A 13,544-nucleotide genomic window follows, 5' to 3' on the forward strand; every position below is an offset into this window, starting at 1 on the left:
TGGTGATTGCTGTTCAGTCCCATTAGGGGACTGTTGGAAACCAGTGATGTCGCAGCACAAACCCGGACTCTTAGGTGACAGTGACAAACTCCTGTGGACGTTTGGTGACTCCTTGTGCACCTTATGATGGTATTGTTCACTCTCACTCTGATCCACTCACTGAACAACAGAGCTGAGGGTGCACTGGGAGTAGGGTAGAGGGGAGGCAAACTCAGCAATGGGTGAGCATACAGAGATCGGAAGAAGATTTTTGTCCTTTTGCAGAGATTTGTGTTTGATCCTCATGTGTTCATTTTTAAATAACATAAAAACAACATTTCTGTATTTTCTAAGGGGAACCTGAGAAAGATTTTATTGTCCCTGACCAACAGTAATGCTAACACAGATGTGTAGACTATTTGCATGTGTTTTTCTCTTTATAGAGGTTAAATTATCGACTTACTCATTTACAGTTAATTCTTACTGCCTTCCCAGTTAATTATTAACTATAGGAACTAAAAAGTGTAGCCATTCTACTTAGCTTTCTTTGGCAGGATTTGAAAACGAAGGTGAAATTTCTGGACCAAATGGGAAGAGAAACATGGGCTGATGTAGGAATCCACAAAGTACCATGAACTGCCCCAAGATTTTCATTGATTCCCTCTGCCATGGCAAAATTTCAAGCAAAAAATTAGTTTGGGGTAGTATAACATTTGCCAGCATATGTTTGTAATTCTTCCTAATAAATCATTCTTGTATTTATGATTCCAAATATATTCTAGGGCCATTTATATTAGCAGTTCCTAAAAATTTAATTCCATGTATTGGGATGGTATTAGAAGGTCCATAATAAAAAAAAAATCAGTGTAGCATCATGTGTGTTTTATGGAGTTAAATTGATTGATTCTGAGACTGGTCTTTATGATAACAGTGCTGTATTCCCTTCTTAGTTTGGAATAAAGCCTTCTCTTTATGAAACACTGGTAACAGGAGATGGTAATTATTGTACTATGTGCTTAATGTTTTTAATTCAGGGAAAAAGAAAGATGGCAAGGCTCTTTTTCCTTACCCGTGGTTTTCCCACTGTGCGTGGATGGGATCTGCTGGTGTTGGAAACCAGAATTCCAGACCGGCTGCTCCATATTCAATTCCCTGCCTGTAATGTTTTCTAGGAAGTGACTGAACCACACTAGAGCTGGCAGAGAAAGTTACACAATTTTCAAAGATGCTTTTCAAATTACAGGCTAACTTTTCAAATTGTAAACTATTTGATACTAGCATTACTACTAGTATGAATACCAATTGTTTTTAAACTAAAAATGTGCTTCTGAATTGAGAAGACTTGAGCTTCTGATTAAATTCTAAAGCATGTGCTTTCTCTACATGAAAGGGTTTTAAAAGCCTACGTTATTTTGGGGGATTTTTGCCATGTATAACTTCAAAGTACTCATTTTCAGATGAACAAAGTGGTATGTCTTTGGAATTATCTGCTTTTGCTTCTTGCATTAGGAAATCCTAGGTTAGCTAGAACCCAGCTGCAGAACATAAGACACAAGGGAGAAACCCTGGTGATTGGAGGCCATGTTCAGTCACTGCAGCGCTGCAGTTAGCCCTTGATACAGGCTGCAGAGCAGAGTGTGGGATGGTGGTGTCCACTAGAAAAAAATGTAAAAGGAAATACTCTGCGGTGTCTCATCGTTAGTAAAACCTTATCTCTGCACAAACTGTTATCGTTATTTCCATCTGCCGGTTTACTCTCAGCTCCAAGCCCCCCTGTGGAATCTGAGTTTTAGGTGTCCTCAATTATTTCAGGAACCCAACTGATGGGGAGGAGGGACCGGACTTATAAGGACGGAGAGATGTAAATACTGATAATCTCAAATCAATACTGTAAAAAGTTCCAATGCAAATGTCAATACCTACCTATCCATAGAGGTTTTCAAAGATACGTGTGTAAAAAAATTAAGCAGCAGCTAATTGTGTGACATTCTGTGAACAGACTTCAAGTATTCTCTCCTGTCTCACAAGCTCTCACTCCCGAATGTGTCCGATTCATAAGTGCGGACTTTTCACCGCCTCCCCCGCCGCGGGCAATTTTCTGTCCCGGTCCTGTTCCCTTCTTTCCAGCTGATTCAGTGAATGACCTCGGGGGCAACCCCGAGGCCGCCAGGCCAGCCCTGTGGGACCCCCTGCCCTGCCCTGGAGACCTCCGGCTGTTGCCGGCGCGCGAGCTTGGCCGCGCCGGACGCGCCCGGGGAGGAGCCGGCCGAGGGCCCGGGCTGTCCCGGCAGTCGAGGCTGGGCTGGCAGGGAGCCCGGAGCCCAGAGGAGGCGGGCTACTCCCCCGCCACGTCCGGAGCAGACTCAGGCAGTGCAACCCCAAGGACATTGGGAGGGGGAGCCGCGGCGCGCGCAGGGCCGGCCTGGAAGCGCCCGCCGGGGCCGGGGCCGGGGCGTGGAGGGGGCGGCGCTGCGCAGCCTGGAGCCCGTGGGCCCCGAGGCGTGGCCCCGCGACCCTGTGTGGTTCAGGGCGGGTGGAGACAGGACGCTTCTACCTTTCTCAGTCACCCCAGCCTCTGCAGGCTGCAGCTCAGCTTCCAAGTCTAAGAGCTCAAAGAGCAGCTCCGGGCGGGGAGGAAGGAGCCCTGGTGCAGGAGCGCGCGCCGAGCCGCCAGCCACCATCGAAGAGGGAGCGAGGCGAGGCCGTCGGGGTTCGTAGGAAGCCGGCGCTGTCAGCCCTCCAGCCGCCCGGGTCCCAAGTCGCATCCACAGCACGCCTCGGGCCAGCTTCTCGGAGCAGACTTGGCGGGATCCGCCAGGAGCAGGTGCGGGCAGCGTGCAGCTGTCTCTGCCCAGGGCTGCGCCGAGAGCCGCGGAAGCCCTGGCCTCGTGGTCCCCATGCTCGTGCCGTGGCTAGCGGGCCTGGGGGCCGGGCTGCTCGGCCTGCACGTGGTGCAGAAGCTCCTCTTCCCTTACTTCTGGGACGATTTCTGGTTCCTGCTGAAGGTGGTGCGCTATGGCGTTCGGATGGAGGTGTACAAGCGGAGAGGGGAGCTGGTCACTGTGCTGGACAAGTTCCTGAGCCAGGCCGCCAGGCAGCCCCACAAACCCTTCATCATCTACGAGGGAGACGTGCACACCTACCGCGACGTGGACCGGAGGAGTAACCGGGTGGCCCGCGTCTTCCTGAGCCAGGCCTCGCTCAAGCCCGGCGACACGGTGGCGCTGCTGATGACCAACGAGCCCGACTTCGTGCACGTGTGGTTCGGCCTGGCCAAACTGGGCTGCGTGGTGGCCTTCCTCAACTCCAACATCCGCGCGCACTGCCTCCTGCACTGCATCCGCACCTGCGAGCCCACCGCCCTGGTGGTGGGCGCAGGTAGGAGACGGGCTGTGGGTGGCCCCCGCCTGTTTGTTCTCCAGAGTGGTCCAGGAAAGTGTGATGAGGCGCGCGTGGCCAGGGTGCAAAGGCGGTGCCCTGTGGCCGGTGGTGCTTTGACCCATCTTCCCCCTCAGTCACTTTCTCTGCTACAGCTGAGTGATTGTCTACAGGGTCTGGGGGATGCACTGCTTCGTACCATTGTGGGAAGAGGGCGGTACTGCACCTGGTACCTTCAGGGAATGCACACACACAGCCTGTTAGTTCTGCTTTTTATCAGCTCAGACAAAACGTTAGAGGAGTAGGAAACTTATCGCGACGTCATTTATGGAATGCCTGCTTGCCTCTAATAGTAACTTGGTGCTGCGTGATTGCATTTGCAAAATAGATAGGTTTAATCTGCAGGGCACGCTTTCCTTGCTTTACGTCTGTTCTTGTACACTCTCTGCAAGCTGGGATTTGCCCAGCAAAGTTGGGCTCCCATCTTTCTGGGGGCCGGCAGCCTCTGTGAGGCCTCTCTCTGTCTTCCCCTGACTTGCGTGTCACCATTTCTTTTCCGGCCTGTTCCACCCCTCCCTCTCCCACCACCTCAGAGTTAGGATGGTGTTGGATGCACATAAGTTCACTGAAGTGCAAAGAGAAGTCTTTGGTTCAGCGCTACTTAACCAAGAACCCAGGAATCTGGGTTGCTTAGCAACATGAAGTTGAGGTATGAGAAATGTGACTTACTTGGCATAGGCTAAATGGTTTCTGGGTATTCTCATATGAGTGGGTGAGTATCCCTGACACAGCCCTTAGTAAACAAATCTTTAGATTTATAGGTATGCCCTGATGTCAGAGCAATATGCAAAAGAAATCTACACGTGTACCCTAGTGAGGTCTAAAGCATTGAACTTTCCAGATCACTTTTATCACATGATATTCACACGGCTCATAAAAAGAGACCTGGCAATGAACAGAAAAAAGGGCTCGGCTTCCTTCAAGCCTGTCTGTCTTTCTGGTTCCTGTTTGTCCTTGCAACCCAGTGAGTGGCAAAACGTTATTGGGGAAGCACTGACTTTATTTTGTTTGGGCTGCACGTGTAGAGGAGCCTGAACATGCCCCTGTGTGTTGCTCGTTCATTTTCCTCCCCACTTATGTCCACTAAGCTATTTCTTCCACAGTTGAATCTCTCACTTTGCAAGGAGGATCACTAGTGTGCTTGAGTTTCACTGAGCCATGACAAGAAGTAAAATAAATGAGTCATTCCGAATTTAGACAAGATGGTGGAATTGTGTTTGCTGCTTACATGGGAGCCAGTGAGGAGAAATTATCGAAGTTCATCTATGGGCATACTTGGCAGTTTTAGCCCACTGCGTACAATATGACTCAAACTAGTTGCTGAGTTCCTGGAGTAAATGGAAACTCCAGATTGCGCTGAGAATTATAAGACCATAAATTCCCCGTGAGGGCCGTGATATTGAGGCCAGTTCGAGCGGCACCAGTCACTCTTGCCCTTGAGAGAGCTGGATACCTCTCACAATAGAGCGTTTAAGCTTTGTTGCTGACCAAGTTGGTGCTTAGTTAGGACCAATTAATGTTGCAGTTTTACTTGCGCCAGTTTTTGCTTTGACTGCCAATAACTAATTGAATCATTTCCCTGTGTTTGTTTTTAACACCAACAGCAATTTTCTTTTTATTTAAAAAATCCACTTAGGAGTACTAGAGTTTTATGCCAAGACTACAAGGTTACTTCAAAGAGTTCATAAAAAAGTAATTAAAAGGTGTTTATTTTAGTGCAAAATTTGTTTTGAACTTAGATGTACTTTTTCATAATTTTTTTTCATGAACCTTTTGAAGTACCCTTTATTTATTTGATTCACTCTGTAAGTAAGCAGCTGGAGAAGTCAACCTTGAACTAGGCTATCCATTTCTGTTTGGCACACCTCGAAAATGTAAATTAATGTTTTTCAAAAATAGGACAATTCTGCTTTGATTAATGAATTTGTGTATGTATGTATATGTATGTATGCATGTGTTTGTGTGTGTGTGAGAGAGAGAGAGACAGAGAGAGAGAGAGGGAGAGGGAGAGGGAGAGAGAGAGGTAGTTTATCAGTCACTTTTCTGGATTTGATGCTCTTACGCTGAAATACTGTGTTCTTGGCATCTTGAGCCTCATGTGTGGCCAGTATGTAGAGTACATGCAGTTTTTTAAACTTTGAATTTTCAGACTTTTCAGATTCTTGCTGAATGTTTCTGGTGGAGATTACTATTAAATTGTATATCCCCAGGGAGAAAATGTTGTGGTGGAACGATGAGTCAAGTGGCTTAGAGAGGGATGAGCCAGACACACCTGGCTTTCATGTAGATCTTGCCACCTGCTCACTGTGTGATGAAAGATGGCATCATCAGCTCCCCGGAGTCTTACTTTACTTAGTTGTAAAATGCTGATAATTCAGGATTAAAGGGCACAGGTCTTGTAAAGTAGCTGAGGCCCTGGTGTGTGATAACCAGACTCTTAGTGAATTCAGGTAATTGCTATTATGATTATAGAGTCATCCCAGAGCTTCTAATATGGAATCTCATTTGGATTTCACTGCTTCCCTCTAATGTGCTGTTAGGTACAAGAGAAACACAAGTATGTAGACCGAAATAGGACCTTGAGCACATTGTTTTGGTACGTTCTGGAAAAGTTCTTTTCCATGGGTTTTGTAGAGCCAGTTTCAAACAAGTTTGTTATTATTGTTGACAAAAATATCACCAGTTACCCTTTACTCAAGGCTGACTCCATAGAAGGCGCTATGGAAACTGAAGTGGAAAGGATGTAAGTGACTTATTTTACTATTTTATTCATTGTTTTAAGGAACTTAATATGTTAGATTATCAAGGTTACAGCAAGTGCACGGTGGTTACTCCAGCACAATTCGGGTGTTAATGTAATCTACAAAGAAATGGCTTCAGTGTAGGTCATTGATACAATTCTAAGAATAAAATGATACTTCCCTCCCTCTTTCTCTTCTCTCTCTGTTACTGTTTTCTTAAGGCCACACAGCTTAGAGGGCAGAAAAGCAAGGATTCAAACCCTGGTCTCTGACTCAGGACTCTGCTCTGCTATATGGATTCATTGTTTCTGAGAATGGCTATTGCATTTTGGTACAATTACGAATGGAACATGCATTCAGATTACGTAGAAATACTAAAAGTTGAAAATATTAAGAAATAATTTTTTTAAGATTTGTTTATTTATTTGAGAGGCAGAGTTACAGATAGAGAGGAGGAGAGACATAAAGGTCTTCCATCTGCTGGTTCACTCCCCCAGTGGCTGCAACAGCCATAGCTGGGATGATCTGAAACCTAGAGCCAGGAGCTTCTTTCCAGGTTTCTCATGTGGGTGCAAGGGCCCAAGCCATCCTCCGCTGCTCTCCGAGGCCGTTAGCAGGGAGCCAGGACTCGAACCAGTGCCTATGTGGTATGCCAGCACTGCAGGCAGAGACTTAACCTACTAAGGAAGCCACAGCCCTTGCTCCAAGCAATCAGGTGTTTAGTGCCCAGATATTTAGAAAAATCAAAGTGTTTATTCAACTGTTATTCCTTTTCCATATAGCCAGAAGTCTCAAAAAATACTTGGAAAGGGGCCAGTGCCATGGTGTAGTAGATAAAGCCGCCACTTGCAGTAACAGCATCCCTTATGGGTGATGGTTTGAGTCCTGACTGCTCTACTTCTGATCCAGCTTCCTTCTAATGCACCTGGGAAAGCGATGAAAGATGGCCCAGGTGCTTGGGACCCTGAACCCATGTGGGAGACCTGGAAGAGGTTCGCTCCTGGCTTCGGATTAGCCCAGCTCTGTTCATTGCAGTCATTTGGGGGAGTGATCCAGCAGATGGAAAATCTCTCTCTCTCTCTCTCTCTCTCTCTCTCCCTCCCTCCCTCTCCCTCTCCCTCTGCCCCTCCTTCTCTGAAACCTTGACTTTCAAATAAATAAATAAATCTTAAAAAAATACTTGGGAAGAAATACTTGATCTGTATTTGGATCAAAAGATGTGTCCAGTACCATCCCAAATTTCTGGATGAAATTTAAGCACTTGCTGAAAATTAAACTGTTTTAGATCAAACCTAGTCCTTGCCCAGTTTTCCACCTCTGATATTTGTGGTGGTGTCAGCTGCCAAGGCTGTCATCTACTGTTCTATATTTTCTCTTCCTTAAATAGAAAAATGTTGGGATATGCTTGTTTATCACTTACAAAATTATATGTAATTACCTCTATAACCTTGGTTTATTTGGTCATAATAATAATAGCGATGATGATAATAATAATCCATTCCATTTTAAAGTATGTTATGAGATTACAAGGTGTTTCAGTACATTGTCTTTTGTGATCCTCACCATAACTAAGAGGTGGGTATTAGAATGACGGAAGCATGGCTGTAGTGGGCAAGCAAACTGCTTCGGCTGCTACCTGTCAACCAGGTGGCAAGGGGGCTGGAGTGGATTTCCTGCCACTGGGTCATGAAGCTTTGCTGACGCCACCTTTGTATTTTGTTTCATTACCTTATCTCTTCTTACCCCTGCCCCCCTTTTCTCCTTTGTTACCCTAACTCTTTCTTCACTTAACTTCTATTTATTTACTTTAAAAGATATATTTATTTATTTGAAAGGCATGGTTGCAGAGAGAGGGAGAGACCGAGAGAGGTCTTCTATCTGCTGGTTCACTCTCCATATGGTTACAACAAATGCAGCTGAGCTCCCTGAAGCCAGGAGTCGGGAACTCCATCCAGGTGTGCAAGATGGGTGCTGGGACTCCAGCACGTGGGCCATCTTCCCCTGCTTCCCCAGGTGCATTAGCAGGGAGCTGGATTGAAAGTGGAGCAGCTAAGTCTCTAACGAATGACCATATATATGGGATGCTGACATTGCTGGCTGTGGCTTACCCTGCTGTGCCCACAGCACCAACCCCATTTTTAAAAAAAGATTCATTTATTTAAATTTGTTTATTTTTGTAATATTGGCACAATTGATATGAACCCTGGGAACTTGCTGTATCAGCATTGAAGTATAAGGCAGATGAACAAATTAGAAGGTGATTTAGCAGAGTTTTGTTGAGAAGGGAAGACAAGAACTCTCGTTAATACAACCCGGAGGGGAAAGAGTTCCACTACATTCTAGAACTGGAGGTTTATATATATAATCATCAAACACTTTTCCATAGAACCAAGGAAAACTCTATCTTGACACCAGAGAGGAAGCTGTTTTCACCATACTCCCAAAGCTGGTGACAGACAGCTGGTCAGCATAAATTAGCCACCTGGCCATTTGTGTGGCCTTAGTTCCGGAATTGGTTCTTCCTAACAGGTGGGCTTCTCTGCCTCTTCCATTCTCAGGCTCATTTACTTGCTCAGGCCCGCTTCCCAGGTCAGCTGGGAAAGTTTCTCACATTACCAGAGCGCCCCTTTGTTCCCTCTCTACCTTCCTGCCAATTTCCGCATTAACTGAGAGAGGTGGGTGGGGGGAAATCCCTGAATGCCCTGGGCTTGGCCAAGGCTAAAGCCAGGAGCCAGAAACTTAAACCAGGTGTCCTCCATGGGTGGCAGGAACCCAGTTACCTGAGCCCTCACCTGCTGCCTTCCAGGGTGCACAGGACTGGGCCGCTGGAGTCAGGGGCAGAGCTGGGCGTCCAAGCCGTGTGCTCCGGGGTGGAACCAGACGCCGTCCACCCCGTCTCACCTGGTGTCTTGTCCATCCACCCTCTCCCCGCACCTTTTCTACTCACCATTCCTCCGTCAAGTGTGTTGTGGCTTTTTATCCAATGGAATCATAAAGTTCTCTTAGCTGCTTTGCATTTCGGCCACAACCTTGGGGAGCACGTCACGAAGTGGCTTGCAAGGTCTTTGAGGTGAGGAAGTTTTCTCCACCACCACCAGATTCTCGGCACTTAGCACAAAGGGCATATTCCATCGATATTTATTGCCTGGTAAATGAGTATCCATGCATTTGAGTGAAAAACATGAGGTATGTTTGAGCAGTTGGTGACTTAGTTTTCTTCCATTTTTTTTTTAAGATTTCATTTATTTGTTTGAGAGACAGAGTCAGACAGTGAGAGGGAGGGACTGAGAGAAAGGTCATTCTTCCATTGGTTCACCCCCCAAATGGCCACAAAGGCCGGAGCTGTGCCGATCTGAAGCCAGGACCCAGGAGCTTCTTCTGGGTCTCCCATGCGGGTGCTGGGGTCCAAGGACTTGGGCCATCTTCTACTGCTTTCCCAGGCCATAGCAGAGAGCTGGATTGGAAGAGGAACAACTGAAACTAGAACCAGCGCCCATATGGGATGCTGGCACCACAGGCACAGGATTAACCTACTGTGCTATGGCGCCTGCTCCCTCACTTTTTTTTCTAATAAATTGTCTACCCTCTGCTCTTCATTTGGAAACTTGTTTTGAAGGAAGAGACATTATTCGACTTCTTTGTTATGTTGCTTGATATTTGTGTTGCTAAACTTTGGAATCCTTGCTCCAAAAGGCACAAAGTGTTTCAAACTTCTTGCGTGCATATATTTTGTTCTTTCTACTTTATCAATATACTATCACAAATAACTATACTATAATAAATAACTAAATATACTATAATAAATAACTAAAAGAGCTGTTCATATTACCCCAGACTCTTTTTACTTTAGATCTGATGATATATGTTTTAGGTTTTCATCTGTTCTGAAGAATTTTGGGTTCTTCTTCAGGAAAAGCAAAATCCTCTGTCCTCGCCATAAACACACAAGAAAGCACACAGTTTTGCCCTGTTAATCTTCAAGAACTGTTGCATTCAGATTGTGCAGGGCAAATGTTCTGGTTAATAGAAGAACCATTGTAATTCTCCAAGTGACTTTCAACCATAAAAGGAACTGCTTCATAAAGATCAAGAGGAAGAGTCAGAGAAAAAAATAAAGACCCCTGGAGGTTTATAGGAGATAATGTGTATTCAGATATATAAAACACATGGGCCATGTGTGCCTTTATTAGCTTATCCATACATCATGATGCCCTCACATGATTTTTGTTCAGTGTTCAGGGCACTGGAACATTTTTACTTGTATTTAGTAAATGGCTGTTTTGTGATTTTTCCATCTTACTTTGTGCAATGTTAAGGATTTCCTCCAGTCCCAAAGAAAACAACTGATGCATGTAAGAAGTTTAAGTGGCTTCCTTGGTTCTGTTGCTGACAAAGGCTATGTTCTCAACCCTGATGCGTGCATGATTTTCTCTTTACTGATGGTGGAGACACTGGGCCTGGAGTTCTTATTTATAAGCTCTGCTGACAGAGAAGGATATTTGAACGCTGGCAGAAGCAAAAGCAATATAAAGGGAAGTTGTGCCTGTTCTGAGAGTTGTCAAGGCTGAATGGGAGAAACACACATCTTGGAGTCAGGAAACTGCAGAGTTGAATTCTAACTCTGTCCTTAAGTGACTGCCGCAGGGACTTGTGCGAATGAAATGGAGAAGACCCGGATGGAATGCCTGGACAATGGGATCCGTGCAGGTAGCAGCTACCATCATTACTTGTGATTACACGGCGGCAGAGATGACACACACAGAGAGAGGTTGGGGTTTGCCCAGCCCTCTGTGGGATTTCTTGAGAACCTAGGGCTGTTTGAAGGGGGAGTAGGGCAATGAGTTTCACAGGCGAAGTGCATGGGCCTTGATAGCAGTGTGGCAGTAGCTGCTTGCCTGCTCTCAGAGGTCAGGCACAGAATGCTGCCAGACAAGAGTTTTGAGTAGGGTCCTTCGCTCTCTGTGGCCAAAACAAAGAGAATTCCACTGGTTACACTTAGGAGGCAGGAAAATAGATCCATGGGATCTGAATCTTGCAGAAATACTACCTAGGAATGAATTGCACTTCTAAATATATATGATTTACTTAATGTTGAATCTAAGTGTGCATGAAGGGCTTTACATCTTTACTTGTAAGTTTTACTGTTCATCATTGAAAACTAAGAAGTCTGTTTTGCCCAATTTATATAATAATTTATTCATTGGCAAGTCAGGGTATGTTGAAATAATATTCAGTGAGGTTATTTTTTTTCTTTTCTTGCCTAGTTTTGCTTATCATAAATATACTATTTGCTCTCTCAAAAGATCTGGGAACAGCTTAGAGTGAAAACACAAAAACCCATTCACAAACATGTCTGGATATGTCATCATCATTGCAAGAGTTGTGCTTCTGCCTTCTGTCCTGTCTCAGCTTTGTATCCCATTCCTTGAGAACTTGATGGATTAAGTGAGGAGTGAAGTCCCAACTCGCCCCTGCCTAGTTACACAATCTCCAGTAGGAAGAGGAGGAGCAGTGATCCGACTTGGAGAAAAACACGGAGGACAAACCTAGAAGCCCTTTCTCCTGTTTGCACCCGTCTCCCTCCCTCCCCGGGTCTGCTGCCTCCTTTAAGCCTTCAGCCCTCCCCTTCTGAGACCGAGGTCATCTCACAGTCATCATTGCTGGTATCCTCACCACAAGCCGTGGTGACCACCGTTACTCAGGACTGATTCTGTGCCAGATACCCCCATGAAGGGTGTACATAAGAGAGCGCTTTGTGGAAAAAAGGAAATCAAAGAAAAGTTCATCTTGATGCAAAGTATTTTGAAATCCATGCCATTTTCCATAATATGTGTTTTCCATGAGCTTCCTGCTGAGTTCTCACTTATAGTTTAATTCTCAGAACACCTACATGAGCTGCATGGAGCCACTTCTAAGATAAAAAGCCTGAAGCAAGAGAAGTGAAGTGACTTTTCCAAGGTGATGCAACTAGCAAGTACAAAAGCAATGTTTGAATCCAGACCCTCTGGTTGAAAATCCTAATCTATGAAGATTCAACCTAGAATTCCAATGAGTTAAAAAAAGTATGTGTGTGTGTGTATATATATGTGTGTGTGTGTGTGTATATATATATATATATATATATTTTTTTTTAAGGGTAGAGTCCACAATGTAAGTCGGAGCCCATTCTTGGACAGCTTCTCTGTTTCCCAGGTATTAACTTTTCTCAGTCTTCCTTCTAATAGACTCTAATTTTTGCTCCAAGTAACAGGATAAAGCTAGAACTTTACATTGAATCTTTATTTTTTAAAGAAAAAGAAATGGATTTTTGCCACAACTTAATATGATCTGACAGGTGCATGAAAAAATTCATAAGTCTTTATGTTGGTAAATGGCGCGTGAACAATATAGGAGGAGTTGAAGTGAGTTTAATCACTTTTTTCTTTTTAAGGTGAAGCATTTGATGTTTGTCAGGTGGGAGGAACTTTTTGATGCCTTTACTTTATTGCATACATATAATACATATTTTATATTTTTTAAACATTTATTTGTTTGAAAGGCAGAGTTACAGAGAGACAGAGAGAGCTCTTCCATCTGCTGGTTCACTCCCCAAGTGGCTGCAGTGGCCGGGACTGGGCCAGGCTGAAGCCAGCAGCCAGGATCTAGGTCTCCCACGTGGGTATAGAGGCGCAAGCGCTGGGTCCATCTTCCACTGCTTTCTAAGACCATTATTAGGGGACAGGATTGGAAGTGGAGAAGCCAGGACTCCAACCGGTGCCCATATGGAATGCAAGCGTGTCAGGCAGCGGCTTCACCTGCTAGTCCACAATGTCGGCCTTATATTTTGTTTTATGTTTTTATGAGAATATTATTAGCATTTATTTTGTATCTGTAAAGAAGATACATGATAGCAAAAGCAATGTGAAATTTTGTTAGTTCATCAGTAATTCAGTTCAGAAAGTGAACCATTTTCTCTCATGTTCCTTGGTTGTTAAAGGTCATGTAAGAGGGAAAACAAATCAAACACCTTAATTTCCAAACTGTATCAGAACAATGCACTTTTTTTTTTTTTTTCCGACAGGCAGAGTGGACAGTGAGAAAGAGAGACAGAGAGAAAGGTCTTCCCTTGCCGTTGGTTCACCCTCCAATGGCCGCTGTGGCTGGCGCGCTGTGGCCGGCACACCACGCTGATCCAATGGCAGGAGCCAGGTGCTTATCCTGGTCTCCCTTGGGGTGCAGGGCCCAAGCACTTGGGCCATCCTCCACTGCACTCCCTGGCCACAGCAGAGAGCTGGCGTGGAAGAGGGGCAACCGGGACAGAATCCTGCGCCCTGACCGGGACTAGAACCCGGTGTGCCAGCACCGCAAGGCGGAGGATTAGCCTATTGAGCCACGGCACTGGCCTGA

The 13,544-nt window shown here is 45.4% G+C and overlaps 1 protein-coding gene across 4 annotated transcripts in view; it reads left to right on the top strand.

The window, feature by feature from the left end:
- The window catches only part of SLC27A6 (solute carrier family 27 member 6), a 287,625-nt gene that overhangs the window by 201,255 nt on the left and 72,826 nt on the right, over positions 1-13,544 (top strand). The window contains exon 1 of one of the 4 annotated variants that reach the window (XM_089334917.1): positions 2,353-3,357. The exons of 1 other annotated variant lie outside the window; for it this stretch is intronic. In XM_089334917.1, the coding sequence (XP_089191043.1) occupies positions 2,877-3,357 (481 nt within the window). In that variant the 5' untranslated portion in view covers positions 2,353-2,876. Of the gene's footprint in view, positions 1-2,352; positions 3,358-13,544 lie in introns of those variants that run through there. 2 more of the 4 variants (XM_017341026.4, XM_002710184.6) reach the window with 2 other exon arrangements.

This window comes from Oryctolagus cuniculus, chromosome 6 (assembly GCF_051225735.1).
Source record: "Oryctolagus cuniculus isolate XC-2025 breed Fujian yellow rabbit chromosome 6, ASM5122573v1, whole genome shotgun sequence".
Taxonomy (NCBI): Eukaryota; Metazoa; Chordata; class Mammalia; order Lagomorpha; family Leporidae; genus Oryctolagus; species Oryctolagus cuniculus.